At 42.0% G+C, this 19,422-nt stretch overlaps 1 protein-coding gene across 5 annotated transcripts in view; it reads right to left on the bottom strand.

Annotated features, from left to right (window-relative positions):
* LOC137376137 (regulator of G-protein signaling 7) overlaps positions 1 to 19,422 on the bottom strand; it is a 477,275-nt gene that overhangs the window by 60,538 nt on the left and 397,315 nt on the right. For all 5 annotated transcript variants that reach the window (XM_068044150.1, XM_068044151.1, XM_068044152.1 and 2 more), the window contains 3 exons: positions 18,482 to 18,558; positions 17,782 to 17,863; positions 2,933 to 3,007 (listed from right to left, as the gene is read on the bottom strand). In XM_068044150.1, the coding sequence (XP_067900251.1) occupies positions 2,933 to 3,007; positions 17,782 to 17,863; positions 18,482 to 18,558 (234 nt within the window). The remainder of the gene's footprint in view (positions 1 to 2,932; positions 3,008 to 17,781; positions 17,864 to 18,481; positions 18,559 to 19,422) is intronic.

Raw genomic sequence — 19,422 nt, 5'->3', positions numbered from 1 at the left:
CCGAATCCTCATTTGCCTTTTTTACTGCCTGTTGGACCTGCATGCTTGCCTTCAGCGACTGGTTTATAAGAACACCTGGGTCTCATTGCATATTCCCCTCTTTCAGTTTATAGCCGTTCAGATAATAATCTGCCTTCCTGTTTTTGCTACCAAAATGGATAACCTCACATTTATCCACATTATACTGCATCTGCCATGCATTAGCCCACAAACTCAACTTGTCCAAATCACCCTGAAACCTCTCTGCATCCTCCTCACAACTCACCCTCCCAACCAGTTTTGTGTCATCTGAAAACTTGGAGATATTACATTTAGTTCCCTCATCTAAATCATTAATATATATTGTGAATAGCTGCGGTATCCCACTAGTCACTGCCTGCCATTCGGAAAAAGACCCATTTATCCCTCCACTTTGTTTCCTGTCTGCCAACCAATTTTCTATCCATCGCAATACACTACCCCCAATCCCATGCGCTTTAATTTTACACGCTAATCTCTTATGTGGGACTTTGTCGAAAGCCTTCTGAAAGTCCAAATAAACTACATCCACTGGTTCCCCCTCATCAACTCTACTAGTTACATCCTTGAAGAATTCTAGTAGATTTGTCAAGCATGATTTCCCTTTCGTAAATCCATGCTGACTCTGTCCGAATCTACCACTGTTCTCCAAGTGCTCTGCTATAAAATCTTTGATAATGGAGTCTAGAATTTTCCCCACTGCCGACGTCAGGCTGACTGGTCTATAATTCCCTGCTTTCTCTCTACCTCCCTTTTTGAATAGTATGGTTACATTAGCTACCCTCCAATCTGTAGGAACTGTTCCAGAGTCTAAGATGACCACCAATGCGTCCACTATTTCTAGGGCCACTTCCTTAAGTGGGATGCAGACCATCAGGCCCTGGGGATTTATCGGCCTTCAATCCCATCAATTTCCCCAACACCATTTCTCTACTCATACTGATTTCCTTCAGTTCCTCTCACTAAACCATGTGTTCCCCAACATTTCTGGTGTGATATTTGTGTCCTCCTTTGTGAAGACAGAGGGGTGGCACAGTGGTTAGCACCGGAGCCTCACTGCTCCAGCGACCCGGGTTCGGTTCGAGGTACTGCCTGTGTGGATTTTGCAAGTTCTCCCTGTGACTGCGTGGGTTTCTGCCGGATGCTCTGGTTTCCTCCCACAGCCAAAGACTTGCAGGTTGATAGGTAAATTGCCCCTAGTGTAGGCAGGTGGTAGGGAATATGGGATTAATGTAGGATTAGTATAAATGGGTGGTTGTTGGTCGTCACAGACTTGGTGGGCCGAAGGGCCTGTTTCAATGCCTTATCTCTAAATAAATAAACCAAAGTATGCATTTAGTTGGTCAGCCATTTCTTTGTTCCCCATAATAAATTCCCCTGTTTCTGACTGTAGGCGACCTACATTTGTCTTCACCAATCTTTTTCTCTTCACATACCTATAGAAACTTTTACAGTCAGTTTTAAGTTCCCCGCAAGCCTGCTCTCCTACTCTATTTTTCCCTTCTTAATCAATCCCTTGGTCCTCCTTTGCTGAATTCCAAACTGCTCCCAATCCTCAGGTCTGTTGTTTTTTCTGGCGAATTTATATGCCTCTTCCTTGGATCTAATGCTCTCTCTAATTTCCCTTGTAAGCCATGGTTTGGCTACCTTTCCCGTTTTACTTTTGCACCAGACAGGAATAAATGATTGTTGCAGTTCATCCATGTGCTCTTTTAATGTTTGCCATTACCTTTCCAACGTCATCCCTTTAAGTAACATTTCCCAATCCATCATAGCCAACTCGCGCCTCATACCTTTGTAGTTTCCTTTACTAAGATTCAGAACCCTAGTCTCAGAATCACCTACATCACTCTTCATCGTGATGAAGAATTCTATCATATTATGGTCTCTCATCCCCAAGGGGTCTCGCACAACTATATTGTCAATTATTCCCCTCTCATTACACAATACCCAGTCTAGGATGGCATGTTCTCTAGTTGGTTCCTCAACGTATTGGTCCAGAAAACCATCCCGTATACAATCCATGAATTCCTCCTCAACGGTATTGTGACTAATTTGATTTGCCCACTCTATATGCAGATTTAAGTCACCCATAATTACAGATGTTCCTTTATCGCATGCATCTCTAATTTCCTGTTTAATGCCATTCCCAACATCGCCACTACAGTTTGGGGGTCTATATACAACCCCACTAACGTTTTTTGCCCCTTAGTGTTTCTCAGCTCTACCCATACAGATTCCACATTGTCAGAGCTAACACCTTTCCTCACTATTGTGTTAATTTCCTCTTTAACCAGCAATGCAACTCCACCGCCTTTTGCTTTTTTTCTGTCCTTCCTAAATACTGAATACCCCTGGATGTTCATTTCCCATCCCTGGTCACCCTGCAGCCATGGCTCCGTAATCCTGACCATATCATACCCGTTTACATCTATTTGCGCGATTAATTCATCCATTTTATTGCGAATGCTCTGCGCATTAAGGCACAAAGCCTTCAGGCTTGTCTTTTTAAGAAAACTTGTCCCATTCCCACTATTTTTCACTGTGGCCCTGTTTGATTCTGGCCCTTTATTTCTCTGCCTATCACTTTTCTTATTCCCCTTACTGTCTTTTGTTCTTGTCTTTGATCCCCCCTCCTCTGACTCCTTGCAAAGGTTCCCATCCCCCTGCCATTTTAGTTTAAACCCTCCCCAACCATAACTCTGCCCCTCCCCACTTGACTGGGATCGATATTGTTCTGCCAGGACATTAGGCTTATCATTGTTCTATCAATGCACTGGCCCTATATAGTCTGCTCAATACATTAGGTTTCAGAATGTTCGGCCAATACATTGGGTTCCATAATATTATGTCAATATATTGGGTTCCACAATATTCGGTCAGTACTGACTGACTTATTGAAAATATGTTTTACCTTTCTTGTTTTGTGAGGATTTCTCATTCGGGATGATTTCTTGATGTCCACTTCTGTTGTATTTACGCAGCCTGGCTAAAAGAAAAGTATATCACAATAATTTTAAATTAATATATATCTTATTCTCCCATATAAATGTATTCCAGTATAGAATACTGCACAAAACAGTGTTGCGAGGTGGGTTAAGATTTCAGGTCTGTGACCTTTCTTCAGAACTGGGAAAAGTTAGAAATGTAATGGGTTTTGAACAAGTGAAAGGGAGAAGGTGGGTAAAACAACAAAAGAGAAGGTCTGTGATACGGTGGAGGGCAGGAGAGATTAAATGACAAGATGTTTCATGGTACAAGGCCCAAGAGAGTGGTGATGGGACAAGTAAAGAAACCTAAGATTTGTCTGGAGAAGGTGTGAATGGCAGAATCCTGAAGAATTGCTGTCCGAAAGCAAAGAAAATGAAACAGGAAAAAAAACAAACCAGACAAAAAAAAAGAAACAGAATGAGGGCAGAGATTACGATCTAAAATCACAGGCCTTCGCTTTTGTTCTTTTTTCCATCCTCCCCCCTTTCACTTGTTCAAAACCTATTACATTTCTAACTTTTCTCAGTTCTGATGAAAGTCTTCAACCTGAAACGTTAATTCTGTTTCTCTCTTCACAGATGCTGCCAGACCTGTTGAGTATTTCCAGCATTTTCTGTTTTTATTCCAGATTTCCAGCATCCGCAGTATTTTACTTTTGTGCTGTAAAGTGCTTATCTGAAATCTATAAAGAATACTCAAAACAGTAAAACTTTCTCAAACTTTATATTAATAACCTAAGAATATAAATATTCTTAAAATATTTGTTCAGCTATATAGTAATATGAAAGATTTATTTGTAAAATCACTTGAGAGGCACTGAGATACATAAAATGCTGTTTAAGTCAGTGTGGAACTGTAAATCAAACTGTGCTCAGGAGAGATACAGGGACCATGTTGGAACCTCATGTGTGTAGTATTCATTCAGTCACTTGACCGAAGCAGGTAATGAACTGCAAGGTGCCATAGCATCAGGATGCCCAGAGAAAAATCATATCCAATAGGTCCCCAATGGATGAAACAAGTTAATGAAAATAAAGAAAGTAAAATGTACTTAGAGCAGACTAAGATGATCTCAAAATGTTGTAGAAAATAATGTAGCAGATTTTTCTGTGATTGCACTTAGAATCTTCTGATGCAGGCTGCAGAAAAGATCAGGCGGGTGAGGATCGCATGTCTAAAAGGAACCTATCTGATTTTCCATCATTAACTTAAATAGGCTCCAGTATTAGTGTTCGGTCCCGCATGCCTGATTTTCATCTATGATCTGCACTCAGATAATCCTTTATATCGAAGTTCAGTAAGAGGAACATCTGCCCCACTAAGCCAGCTCTGCCTAGATGGCTATGTGGCTTCAGACCCCAACACAGTGGGTTCTGCAGCTATTATCATACTGTGATGGCAGTGATTCTTTGCTAAGTTTTAGTTTCCGGTTGATTGGTAGCGATTTGGGAAGCATTAGATAGTGAGCATGCTCTGTTTTGTGCAAGCTAATTCTGTAAAAAAATATATCATGGGCTGAGCAACGAATAAGAATAAGTTTGGCAACTATACTGCCAGTGAGGATATGTGTTTGAAGGGAGTGCAAATTAGACAATCAGGGATACAGAGTCAAGGCCATATCCTCAGGAAAGTGGAGTTAAGCCACAATCAGATCAGCTCTGATCTTACTGAATGGCCAAGCAAGCTTGAGGGGCCGAATGGCCTACTCCTGCTCCTATTTCCTGTGATCTGATGAAGGTCCTACTCTGAGCTGTGCTCCTTTTGTGCTCAATTCTCCAATGGAAGTAAGGACCTGCTAAATTCACCCAAGAGTGTTTTGCCGCCTTTCAGAATGGCAAGTGCCCACTGAATAAAGATATGCAGATTTCTCATCCAATCGCCATTCACAAAGTACTCTGAGATGTGTTAATTTTGACATTGGAATTGAAAATAACTTATGTCATGGAAGCACATACAGGACCTGAAGTTCTGAGGGAGTTCTGTGGGCTTCCTACTGTAAGTTCGGTGGGAAATCGATTGAACCTCCTAGAATCTTCTGGTTCGAAGAATGTCGCTCACCATTTTGGGTAAGGATAAACAAGATGCATCCTTTATCCACACCCGAGAGAATCACCAGTCCCTTCACATCTGCAAATAAGAGGTGTAACGCATGCTTGAGGTGCCCTCTTACAAGATTGGTTTGCCCTGAGGTGCAAGGAAAGTAGCCCCAGGGATCGCCTGCAACAAAGAAATTAAGTAACTTACCTGATTGTGGAACATCAAAGGAACCGATTGCTCGCTTATCAGAAAATCTAGACCTACTAATGGACCTTCCAGTTACAACAACTTATTTAATGCATGCTTTTTTTTAAAGACAGCATGTAATAGGAAGATGAGGCTAAGAGTGGGTAGTGGTTTCCCTAATCTCAAGTCCTTAACCATTGAGGAAATGACTATGCAGCTGACGGAGCCAGAAAATGATCAAGTCAACCGGAGAGGGATATGCAGGAGGATCACCAAGCTCTAGGCTACTAGTCATCATTTCTGTTTATTCTTCCTCTTCCAAATCACTTACATCGTCAGGCACCCTGTCATTCACAAACTTAGCATGCAACATAGCATGCTTTGTATTAGAAAGTCAAGTTTGTTAGAAGAAATGTTGCTAATACCACTGCACCTCTTGTATTCTCATAAATGTTTTCAAGGTTCTGATATTCACAGCCTCTGAGGACGCTCAACCCATCACTGACAGTCATTCTATTTGTCACAAGCACCAGCATTAATACACACTTCAATGGATTTAGACTTTGAAGTTGAGGAGGGACAACCAAAATAAGGTTCAACAGACAAATAACTTAGTCTGAACCAGAACAAAAACAGCATTGGATATGATATCAACAGTTGCAGAACGATCTTGTCACCCTACAAAAGGAGGCAAAGAGCCACCTCCTTCTCAAAAGGCACTCTTTAACAGCCAGCAGATGGTCACCTTGTTGCATTCTGGCACTGGGATGGCACCCAGAATGATCGGTAGATCAGTTAGTATAAGATGTTCAGGGCTGGAATTTGCTCCACCATCCAGACTGAAATTGTGCAGAAAAGTTGTGGTGGAGACAGAAAATGAAGCAGTGAGGCCTATCACTACATTCCTACCCCAAGCTCGGTACCCTCTCACCTGTCCCTCTACCCCTCAATGAGCCAAGACCACCGCGGGCCACTCCTTCCATACCTAGCCTCCGATCCACCATCTTAAGGCTCCTTTTATCTTTGGGCATCTTCCCTCCCTTTAAGATTCTATTATGGTGCTACAGTGTTGCCTCTGCTGTAGCACTATCAAATTTGCCTCTTGTCAGTGTCCTCTGTTACAATGCCACCCTGCAAAGCTAATGACCCTTGAGCTAGAAAAATGAGGCAGCTGAGTGAGCAGAAGTCCCACCCTAATGCTACATTGACATTAGAAGAAAAATCCAGTCTTACCTTTATAGTCATCAAGGGGAAGCATTGGTTAATGGTGAATACACAATGCACACAAGTAAGCTTTCATTAGTGGGGTAGATTTAGGTACCGACATTTGAAAAGATGAGCATGTATTGTAGGTAGAAAATAATGGTGTGTTTGGTGTTTGATGGACAGGTTGTCGGGCACTTGTGGACATGACTGCTTGTCCTTTAAGGAAGAAGATTCTAAGGGATAGAATTTCCACAGGGGTTGTCCAATTTCCCACTGTAACTTCAGTGAAAATCCGGAAGAAACAATGCAAATGGTGGCATATGCCATTTCATCAGGGTTCCTGATGAAGTACAATGATCAATCTGAGAATCCCTGTGGAAATTGCGAGTTTAATGCTAGGAAGTCACTTCCATTCTGACTAAACTTTTGATGCAGGAAATCACTGGCCCCCATCAACAGAGATTCTTCCAGTGCCCATATGTTTGCCTGGGTGAAAAAAAAAGGACATCATCTTTAATTATCTCTGCTGTCCTTCTTAACTTGGTCTTCATTCTACACTTCATAATTTGCCAAAATGGCATCAAAGAACATAATTAACATCTAAAACTAAACAGGAATAACCTTCTAAATAAATTATTTTCTTAAGTCAATCTTCTATTAATTACAGAAATAATAAAACACAATTAACTTTAACAGCTTTATAAATTTTGCATTTCCGGTGACAAGCACTTATAGGCTGCCATGCCATTTGGTTTTATGACTCTAGTGAGATGAAATGGAAGCAATGTCAAGCAATTTATCGAGCATTTCTTGAAATAGAATCCAATCATTGCTTTGCACAATGTGGAAGCAGCAAGTTATTAATACAGACACTGCGTCATCAAGGGCAAGTTGTCAGACTTTTAATTAATTCCTGTAGCTTTCTGTTGTTATATTCATGAAAAAAGGTCGAACGACAAAAATTGAAAGTGACGAAAGCACACAATAAAAGGTTTATGGTCCATCAAGTATTCCTGTGCATGTTAATGACTTTACTACTTAATCACTGACAAGAACTACCATATATGGACACCAACGGTGTGACCACAAAGGATATAATTTAAATTGTATAAAATATATACAACAGAGGGATATTATATAATACAAAGACTTTGCATTGTAGATAAGGCAGGCAAGCAATTCATCCAATTCAACAATATTACTTATAACCATGTAAGCTATAATTGAATCTGTCAATAAATATCATAACATGACACTTTATAGAATTTCAGCTTTGCTTGTGATATGATGGTGAAAGTTTAATTTATAGTACCTACAAAACAAGCACATAACTTGGTAATTAACATAAAGCTATGGGAGCTAAATTTAATAAACCCCTGAAAATGGATACAGGATCACGAGGCACGATTAACCCGCACCCATTGAAAGTAATGCAGCCAGCACGCCAACTTCATGCTGCCTGCTCATTTGAACGATTGCTGTGTTCAGCCAGCGCTAACCTTGTGGCTCATTGCTGCAAGCATCAGCAGGGGTGCAACATCATAATTTCCACTTAAGCACCACTTAAAGCTAGCCTGCATTGCTTAAAGCTAACCTGTACCTCTTAAAGGAGAGGAGCATTGTGGCAGGAGTAGGTGCTGGCAGTCATCTCGGAAGTGAATCTGACCTGGGAAATAGGGAAGAGTGACACAACATAGAAGAGAGCAGGCTTCAAGGTTTTTCGACACTGCACGGGAGGCCTTGGAGAAACAGATGGAAAGGAGGAGAGATGTCTTGTCTCCATAGGAAGCTCATGCTCAGAAGGCACTGGAAGCAGATAGCCGTGGAGGTCAATGTCAGAAATCAAGCCCTGAGCACCTGCATGCAGTGCCGCGAGAAGTTCACTGACCTTACATAAGTGGTCAAGGTCAGTTAATCCATCTTCAAATGCCATATCCTATCAACTGCACCACTAGCCTCAGACACTGCTCAATTCACCACAACTCATCATTCACCTACCAACAATCTCTACATGGGCGGCACAGTGGCGCAGTGGTTAGCACCGCAGCCTCACAGCTCCAGTTCGATTCTGGGTACTGCCTGTGCGGAGTTTGCAAGTTCTCCCTGTGTCTGCGTGGGTTTCCTCCGGGTGCTCCGGTTTCCTCCCACATGCCAAAGACTTGCAGGTTGATAGGTTAATTGGCCATTATAAATTGCCCCCAGTATAGGTAGGTGGTAGGGAAATATAAAGGGACAGGTGGGGATGTGATAGGAATATGGGATTAGTGTAGGATTAGTATAAATGGGTGGTTGATGGTCGGCACAGACTCGGTGGGCCGAAGGGCCTGTTTCAGTGCTGTATCTCTAAACTAAACTAAACAGGACTCACACCTAACATTCCTCTGCTTCACCTCACACTTGACCACTTAGCACTGCCTCAAGCTCACACCCACATTTCACAGCTTGCACACACTGCCAGCTATTCAGCCACATCACCCAGACACTCACTGATACACTTTCTACTCTCTTGTAGGACAAGGTGGCGGATAACCAGAGGCAGCGGGAGCTAACTGCAGGGAGTCAGGCACTGCTCCATGTCCTAACACCCATGGAGGAGACAGTGCAGGTCATTATTGGGACACAAATTGCTGAGGCGCTGGCGAGTGGCGGGACTGATATCATCGAAGCTGACAGTGTCCTCATACCTAATCCTTATTCTCACATCACACTTTCCCCTCATCCCACTGTCTTCTGATTTACAAGCTGCAGTTGGTGTAAACATGCACCTCTTACTTCCCATCCTCCCTCACAACATAACCCTTGTGTTTTATTCTTTTCAGGTACTCAAGAGCTACAACCCGCCAGGCAACAGAGAATCTCCAAGAAGACGGTGATGATGAAGACACAGCACTGTCTCTTGATTTCATACTCGCAACCATCAACTCAAATACAGACACCGTGCATACCTTTGTGGATAGAGGCGGGATCTACAAGTGGTGAGACACCAGGGCAGGGGGCAACCTACAGAAGAATGCTGATGGATACGCACAACAAAATGCTTGGTCTACTGGGAAAGTCTGCTGTCAATGTCAAGGAGCATGCAAGAATCCAGCAGCAACTTGGCACAGGGATTTCTGCAGAGTCTGAAGCCCATCCTTTCTAGCATGTAACTGGTGGCCAACTCTGTTCGTACACTTGTGGACCCAACCATAATGCAGCATCTGATGACCGATGTTACAGCTTCCATGACAGCACAAGCAGCAACTGCCCAATGTCTGAGTGCTGCACAGGAATCTCAGACTGCTGTGATGCAATGTCAGGCTGCTGCCATATGGCTATTTATTAAAGTTTGCAAAGGGGCAAGCAGAGCGTCACAGCAGTTCAGCAATCTGCCTTTCAACAGATTACCAGGATTGCTGAGGTGCAGCCCACGGAGTGGCAGTAGCTCCGTGGAGCACGAGCCTGCTGTCCTCTCTCAGGAAGATAGTATTTGCCCTCGCACACCTGCCACTCTGCTAGTGCCTTGCTGTTGCCTGTCGGCCAGCCAGCCTAGACTGTAGCCATCCATGTTGAGATAAAACTGGGCCTTTTAAGCCAGGAGCTGCTCGAGGGCATCCTCCAAGGCCATCTGCAGTCTCTGCCATTAAAAGTCAGCAGCCAACCACCAACCATACTGCAACCACTGGGGGAGCACTGCATAGGAGAAGTAGGACAGGCAAAGGCACGAAGGAGATGCACAAGGGTGACTGGTTGACTTTTGCATGCAGTATGGCATGATTTAATTTATAAACTTGACTAGGAATGTTTATTTTTGCATTGCGGCCAAGCAGACACTGTGATGGTCAGTGACAAAGGCAAGGTGTGGGACTGTTGGTGAATGGGGAATTGGAGTTGCAGTTACTGGTACGACACTCAGATGAGGTTTTCAAGGACCGCCCAGCCAGAAAGGAGCAGTTTAAGTTGTCTCCTCCCTTTCTCCTCCTCCTCCTTCTCATGCTCCTGTTCCTCAGCTGATCACCATGGTAACTGCTGTCCTCTGATGAGGGTGAGTTTGTGCAATATGCAGCAGAGCACTATGAATCTTGATAATGCTCTGCTGAGTACTGCAGGGCTCCTCAAGAGCAGTCTAGGCAGGTGAAGCATTGTTTCAGCACACCAGTGGTCTGCTCTCACACATTGGTGTGGCAACGTGGCTCTCATTATATGCATGCTGCCCAAGTGTGCATGTGTTGCCCCAGCTAAGTTAGATAGCCCTTGTTGCCCAGTAGCCACCCTTTGGTTTGCCATGGTGATTCAAATTGGAATTATACCTAGCGCAAAGGAAGATGGTTGTGATTGTTGGAGGTCAATCCTCTGAGCTCCAGGACATCACTGCAGGAGTTCCTCAGGGTAGTGGCCTAGACCCAACCATCTTCAGCTGCTTCAGCAATGGCCTTCCTTCAATCATAAGGTCAGAAGTAGGGATGTTCGCTGATGATTGCGCAATGTTCAGCACCATTCACGACTCCTCCAAGGCCTGAAGCAGTCGTGTACAAATGCAGCAAGACCTGGTCAATATCCAGGCTTCGGCTGATAAGTGGCAAGTAACATTTGCATCAAGTGCCAGGTAATGACTATCTCAAAGAAGAGAGAATCTAACCATCTCCCTTTAACATTCAATGGCATTATGATTGCTGAAACCCCACTATCAACATCCTGAGGGGTTATCTTTGACCAGAAACTGAACTGCAGTAGCCATATAAATATCGTGGCTACAAGAGCAGGTCAGAGGCTAGGAATTCTGCAGTAAGTAACTCACCTTCTGACTCCGCAAAGCCTGCCCACCATCTACACTGCACAAGTCAGGAGTGTGATGGAATACTCTCCACTTGCATGGATGGGTGTAGCTCCAACAACACTCAAGAAGCTCGACACCACCCAGGACAAAGAAGCCCACTTGATTGGCACACCATCCACAAACATTCACTCCCTCCACCACCGATGCACAGTGGCAGCAGTGTGTACCATCTACAAGATGCACTGCAGCAATGCACCAAGGCTCCTTCGACAGCACCTTCCAAACCCACGACCTCTACCACTTAGAAGGACAAGGGCAGCAAATTCATGGGGACACCACAACCTGCAAGTTCCCCTTCAAGGCACACACTATCCAGACTTGGACTTATATCACCGTTCCTTCACTGTCACTGCGGCAAAATACTGGAACTCCCTTCCTAACAGCATTGTTGATGTACCCCTACACCCCAAGAACTGCAGCGGTTCAAGATGGCAGCTCACCACCACCTTCTCAAGGGCAATAAGGGATGGGCAATAAATGCTGGCCTAGCCAGCGACACCCACATCCCATGAACAAATTAATTTTAAAAACATTTCATGGGAATGCCTACCAGTGGGAACAACTGGTTTGTGCGGAAACCTTGAAGTCAGCAAAAATCCTTCAGCCAGTGCCACTCCACTCCCTGTAGACATTTGCAACTTGCAACAACTATAGAAAGCACCAAACACTTTGTAGAAGCAACAGCCATAAGAAATTAACATGCAACTAATCTATAAGCAGTTGATGACCCCTTCAAATAGTGCTGGTAAGGGGGTCCTTCCTGCCGCTGAACGAGCGCACAGAAGTGTGAGGTTAAGGGAGGGTGTTAGCTGAAGAATTGATCTCCAAAATGGCATGGCTGGCATCAAATCAACTATGTATGCTAACTGACATCATAATCTGCCTGCTCTGCATACTTCTGGCTGACATCCAAAGCACTGTGCTAATGCTCTCACCAGACAATGTCCTCACTACACAATGTCCAGCATGATTTACCCCACAAGTGTGTGTCGTGGATGTCTTTTTGGAGCTCTAAGGGTGCCAAACAGCCCAATTCACCACACAACTATTAATTAATAATTCTTAGACAGTTAAAGTTACTAGGTTACACAATAACTTCTTCACTTTGCTCTGATTTTCTGACCATCTTCAGTCATGCAGGAAGTACCCTGAAGATCATTTAATGACATTTTACGAGCTTCTTGAACCAGCACATCACTGGCACCAATCTACATTTCAGAAAAGGACCTCCCTGTTGGTCCTTCTCAAAACATAGTGACTGAAACACTAATACAAAAGCAAAATACTGCAGAAGCTGGTTCTGATGAAGGGTCATCGACCTGAAACGTTAACTCTGTTTCTCTCTCCACACATGCTGCCAGACCTGCTGAGTATTTCCAGCATTTTCTGTTTTTATTGCTGGTGAATGAACTGTTGAGATGTACAATTTTCATGTTTACATCATAAACATTATGTTGCTCTTTCCCGATGGATGCAACAACTAAATGCATGAGAATGCATTTTAAAAGTATAGTGTGCGGAAATTACTTCTATATATTATATGTATATATAGGAATGTCTTATAAACCTGGCAACTTCCCATTGCCGCAAAGGAGTATATCATACATTATATACAAAAGGGAGAAATCAATTTAATAGTAATATATTAATCTATCCTTTCAGAAAAACTCCAAAATTTGTAAAATATATTGCTGAGTGTAATCAAAGGCTCTTATTTCTGTGTTCAGACCTTTGACTTTGTGATGGAGCTGATAACACCTTCCCTTCAAATTCTGTAACAGAGAGTCTTGAGACTGCATTATGAAATGGAATTAATAACCTTTGGCTATCCTTCTAAGCTTTTAACATAGGTTATTATCCCTATTTCCATGTCTGCATTGTTCATTCCTCCTGTGGGTAGTTAAATTGCTTGCAGGAACATTATAATCTGAGCTTTTCTTACTGCTTTTGAGACTAAACATTTCAAATTAATACATATATTTCCCAGAATCAGTAACAATATTGTTTTAAAAAAGAACAAGATTATCGTCTGTAATCAAAGCTATCAATCAGGTTTCACCTTAGGTAAACTGTCCATTAGACAGAAGAGGAATACTAAGTATTCTGTGTCTAATGAAAGGAATTTTTATTCATAAGGAGAATATCTCCTTTTAAGATGTGCTTTTTCAGTAACCTTACAGTAGGTGCTAGACAGAGATGAACAAGCTCAATTTTCATTGCTGGCTTTCATTTTTAGATGCAGTCTAGTCCTTCGAACAGCAAAATAGTTATTTCCGTTTTCTAAAGTCTGTGTCTGTTGATTCAGTTAGTAATGGTTTAATGTGTTTATAATGTACCTTATATATTATTAAGCAGCCTTTTTGATTTACAGAAATTGCACTAATAATTGTAGTAATTAATAGTAATGTAATTTTATTATCATCACAACTTGATATTTCTATTTTTATATGGAAAGTTAAGAATAAGAGTCTCTCCGATATGGTGACTCAAAGTAATCTTGGCAGACTACAATTAGCAAATGTGGGCTTTTTGAACAAGATGGTAGCATGCATTTGAATTCTGCCAGAATTAATTTTTCAGTGTAGTTCAGATTGATGGAATGAAATCTCCTTTGCTTGGCAAGCTGTCAGTGTCTTAAATGGAGATTCTGCAGGCTCCATCCAGGTTTGAGTGGGAACAAGTACAAAGAACAAAACTACCCTAATTCTTCATTAACTAGTGCTAACCCAGCAATAGCATTCAAGCAGACCCTGATTATAATGGTCATGCTCAGTAAGGAGACTCTCTTTTCAGGTTGGAGTTAAGGTACCTTGTTGGCAATCTAGTTGAACTTTACAATGCCTGTGCATTTACTATACCTAACCTAGGGCGGCACAGTGGCGCAGTGGTTAGCACCGCAGCCTCACAGCTCCAGGGACCCGGGTTCGATTCCAGGTACTGCCTGTGTGGAGTTTGCAAGTTCTCCCTGTGTCTGCGTGGGTTTTCTCCGGGTGCTCCGGTTTCCTCCCATAAGCCAAAAGACTTGCAGGTTGATAGGTAAATTGGCCATTATAAATTGTCACTTATGTAGGTAGGTGGTAGGGAAATATAGGGACAGGTGGGGATGTTTGGTAGCAATATAGGATTAGTGTAGGATTAGTATAAATGGGTGGTTGATGTTCGGCACAGACTCGGTGGGCCGAAGGGCCTGTTTCAGTGCTGTATCTCTAATCTAATCTAACCTGGAAGTGGGAAAGCTCTCTATTCCACGGTATAGACATTGTTCACCTTGGTGAGGCATAGGACTCAAACCATCCTATTTGCAAAGTACAGGTGCTGCTGCAAGAGATGGATACTGGGAGGTTACTAGTTTTGGAATGTGAGGGTGTCCTGTCTGGAGGAGAGAAGTACATCATGGCTGGTAACAACTGGTAGCCACAGTCAATGCTTTGTACACTTTCCAGGGTGCACTGGCAGAAAGTGTTGCAGACCTAAAGGAAGCTGCCAGTAAGATTAATTAACAGTGCCATATATCAATTGGGTGGTACAATATGCACATCACAGAGTGTTGGCTATCAATGTACTCCATATTTAGTGCTGATCACTGCAAGGGTATCTTGTAATGCACTCCTTGGCACAATGACATTCTAAAAGGGCTTCACATAGTAAATCATTTTCTCTTTTAATTTGTTCTCAGCATGTGGGCAATGATGTCAAGGTGAGTCTTCTTCAAACTCAACCTAGCTACATAATACATGATGTTCATTTATTCACATACACACATTGCAATGCAGGATATACATTTTGGTGCCACTGTATATGATTGTGAAACTTTCAAAATCTTAGCACTACTTTTCCAGTTACAGGAGAAGTAAGGGAAGTTTTCCAATGTAGTCTCTAGATTAATGGAATGAAAATCTCCTTTCCTCCCTTCTCGTCAATTAGTCCCCCCTCCCTTGAAGAAATCAAGATTTTTTGACATATACCCAGAAATGAAACTCTAGCCCAGTTAAACAACAGCAGGAACAAACCCCAACTTTCAAAATAAACATGGTTCATGGTGTAATTAACAGCAGCATTAATAGCAGAATCCAACCCCTGCAATCCAATACAATCCTTTTTCATCTTTTCCTCATTCGCCAAATAATGCAAATCATGCATTGGAATCTCAATTTTCAAAATAATAATCGCAGCAACTAAAATCTGCCTGTCAACATTCTTAAGTGAAAATTGCTAAAGATAAACTGGCAAACAAACCATTGAAGATAACACAAAAGCAAAATACTGTGAATGCTGGAAATCTGAAACAAAAACAAAATGCTGCAAATACTCAGCTGGTCTGGCAGGATCTGTGGAGAGAGAAATGGAGTTAACATTTCAGGTTGATGATCTTTCATCAGAACTTAAAGATAATCGACAAGGTGCCGCAGAAGAGGCTGCTGCATAAGATAAGGATGCATGGCGTTAGGGGTAAAGTATTAGCATGGATAGAGGATTGGTTGACTAACAGGAAGCAGAGAGTGGGGATAAATGAGTGCTATTCTGGGTGGCAATCAGTCACTAGTGGTGTGCCTCAGGGATCGGTGTTGGGACCGCAATTATTTACAATTTATATAGATGATTTGGAGTTGGGGACCACGTGTAGGGTGTCAAAGTTTGCAGATGACACTAAGATGAGTGGCAGAGCAAAGTGTGCAGATGACAGTGAAACTTTGCAGAGGAGCATAGATACATTGAGTGAGTGGGCAAAGGTCTGGCAGATGGAATACAATGTTAATAAATGTGAAGTCATTCATTTCGGTAGGAGTAACAGTAAAAAGGATTATTACTTGAATGGTAAAAAGTTGCAGCATGCTGCTATGCAGAGGGACCTGGGTGTCCTTGTGCATGAATCGCAGAAGGTTGGTCTGCAGGTACAGCAAGTAATTAGGAAGGCAAATGGAATTTTGTCCTTCATTGCTAAAGGGATTGAGTTTAAAAGCAGAGAGGTTATGTTGCAGCTGTATAAGGTACTGGTGAGGCCGCACCTGGAGTAATGTGTGCAGTTTTGGTCTCCTTACTTGAGAAAGGATATACTGGCACTGGAGAGGGTGCAGAGGAGGTTCACTAGGTTGATTCCGGAGTTGAGGGGGTTGGCTTATGAGGAGAGACTGAGTAGATTGGGATTATACTCATTGGAGTTCAGAAGAATGAGGGGGGATCTTATAGAAACGTATAAAATCATGAAGGGAATAGATAAGATACAAGTAGAGAGGATGTTTCCACTGGCAGGTGAAGCTAGGACAAGAGGGCATAGCCTCAAGATTAGAGGGAGCAGATTTAGGACTGAATTAAGAAGGAACTTCTTCACCCAGAGGGTTGTTAATCTATGGAATTCCTTGCCCAGTGAAGTAGTTGAAGCTTCTTCAGTAAACGTCTTTAAAGCTAAGGTAGATATCTTTTTGAACAATAAAGGAATTAAGGGATACGGTGGGAGCGCGGGTAAGTGGATCTGAGTCCACGAAAAGATCAGCCATGATCTTACTGAATGGCGGAGCAGGCTCGAGGGGCTGGACGGCCTACTCCTGCTCCTAGTTCTTATGATCTTATGATAAGAAAGATAACACTTGGCTCAAAGCTAAAGAAAAATTGCACTTTCAGATATTCTTTAAAAACTTTAAGTATTGACTTCTTGTCAATGCAGAGGCAGCATGCCTCAAAAGCCAATTAAAGAGGGCAAACTCAAAGCATGGCACATCCCACAGAGAAATTGTGTGTGTGTTAATAAACCTAATATTGCAATGCTACCATATTAAAATAAAACTTTTGTTTGCATTGGACAAGAACTCCAATGCTCACTTTCAGTCAGAAGTTGATATATGGTAGAATGGGCAGAGATCCAGTGATGTGAGTCTCTATCCAATCTTCCTTATCCTGTGCCTCTTCTGCTAAAGCGCCATTAACGTGGTGACCAGGAAACGTCCCTTGTGGTCCCTTGTAGGCCTCGGTCACCTAGATAATTTGTGCTGTGGTCTGCTGTGTTTGACAGGAAGCACTTTTATCATTACAGTTTTTACAACCCAATCCTTTTAATCAGCCTTATAATTACTTTGATATATTGTTACATTTTCAGTGGGTTCTCAAAACTTGACTAAAAATCTTCTTTCCATTTTACATGATCAAACTTGCTTTAACTCAGAGGGATATCCTTATTTTGGTAAAGAGATCTGCAAGGCGTTTAACAGGTTTGTAAACATAAATGCACAATGAAACAACAACATCAGTAGTCATTGTGCCCATTGATACAGATATTCATGTTTATTTTAAAGTTGCAGTATAATCTATCTATTGATAATCTACACTGCAATAATACATGCTAAAACTGTGCAAATGTTTCAGCTGGAAAGCAACATTTTTGGAGACGGGTGTTCTGGAGAGTGAGCCTTTTCCAATATCCGTACCTGCACCGCCACCCCCCCCCCCCCCTATCCCCATCACCAACCCAAAACTCTGAAAATCCTTCCATGAATTATCAAATGCCTCATTTTTTATATTCAAAGGTTACTTACCACAGGTCTGTGTACGTCCCAGAACGCTCTCTCCTGACTATCAAGAATTTTTCTTTCAATTTTGTCCCTTTTCTTATCAACTCTGCGAAAATTAACAATGTGATAATAGGATTTATTTATCTTTGCCAGTTGAAAGATCAGCAACAATTTACATTTATAAGTAGTACTTCTAAAGTGACAAAACACTTCAGAGATCTTTAAAAATAGGCATGAAATAGGAATTAATAAAATTTGGAGGGGGAGATCAAATACAGGTAAATAATGGAATTTTTAGGATGCATTTGAATACAAGTAGTAATGCAGAGTGATTGTGGAAGAGAATTCCACAGGGCAGGGGTTTTCTAACTCAATTATTAACCTTTGATAGTGAGGGTTAATCCAGATTCAAAGGGTGAGAGTTCAAACATATGCTTGGATTCAAAAATGAATATGAAGATCTTGAGGAAGGTGTGGATGAGGGTTTCAGCAATGGTGGGTAATGTTCCAGATGTAGAAGAAGGCAGTATCGATGATGGGCCAGTTGTGGGGGTGGAACTCCATCTTGGATAAGCATCAAATGGAATGCTATAGTCGCACACCATTGAATTTTCAGCCAAGGGGATTAATGGAGGTGAGCCAGACAAATATATGCATGATGGTGAGAACTGAACATGGTAGGAAAATGACATGTGAAAACTAAAATAAGCTCTCTCATACTCACTTTGCTTGTGCTTCTGCTTGCATAAAGATAAATTCCCATTTTCGAGCAAATGCTCTCTGTAGACGGGCCAAGCTCTCCTAGAAATTGAAGATAACAGCATAAAAATATCAGAGTGAGCACTGAAACCAGTGTATCAGCTAAAGCATTGGAGGCAAGCGGTTCTCATTTAATGACTTACAGCAGAGTTTACCTTACAGCAAACAGAGTCTATTTAAACAGAGTCTCTACGAACTACAGCAAACAGAACTCATGAGTGAAACAGCAGCAATCGCCCAATAAAAACAGGATGATTTCTCCAGCAAAATGCAGTGAGCGGCAGATGCTTACATACAAATTATGTGCGTACAATTAATCCCAGTCACTTGCAGCAGTGTGGTTTCCAAGTGTAATTGGTGAGGGAATTACCAAATCATTTGCATTCTGGCTAGAACTTGTGGTGTTACTATATGCAGCCTAAAAGCATTTGTATTCATGGCAAGTTACTGCTGTTAGCAAAACTCTTAACTATCTGTCACTGTAGCCAAGGGAACATAACTATCCATCTATGTGTTGTACCAGTTATTCTTACTGACATACTTCAGATCTTGGTAATGAACAAGGCAATGTCAGGTTGTATGATATTAAATTCATATTTGGACAGTGACCTTTTTATATGAAGTTGTGCAATAATTTCAGAACAAACCATCTGTATACCAGACACACTGATGACAAGTCACAGTACTGACAGTTACAGTTACGGCTCTGTACTCTGAATGTTAACACAAAGCAACATAACGTCTAATGGCAATCCCAAGTTTGGGAGTCAAGGTTTCTAATTACAACTCATCAAGGTGTAAAAGTAAGATTTCCATTAATTTCTATAAGATAACTGTTACCATTAATTTACGTCAAATCCCACAAGATTACGGTTACTTACTTCAAAATTAAGACGAACTCTGTCC

Source organism: Heterodontus francisci, chromosome 13 (assembly GCF_036365525.1).
Source record: "Heterodontus francisci isolate sHetFra1 chromosome 13, sHetFra1.hap1, whole genome shotgun sequence".
Classification (NCBI taxonomy): domain Eukaryota; kingdom Metazoa; phylum Chordata; class Chondrichthyes; order Heterodontiformes; family Heterodontidae; genus Heterodontus; species Heterodontus francisci.
Note: the sequence above shows the minus strand (reverse complement) of the source record. Positions and strands in the feature narration are given on the sequence as shown.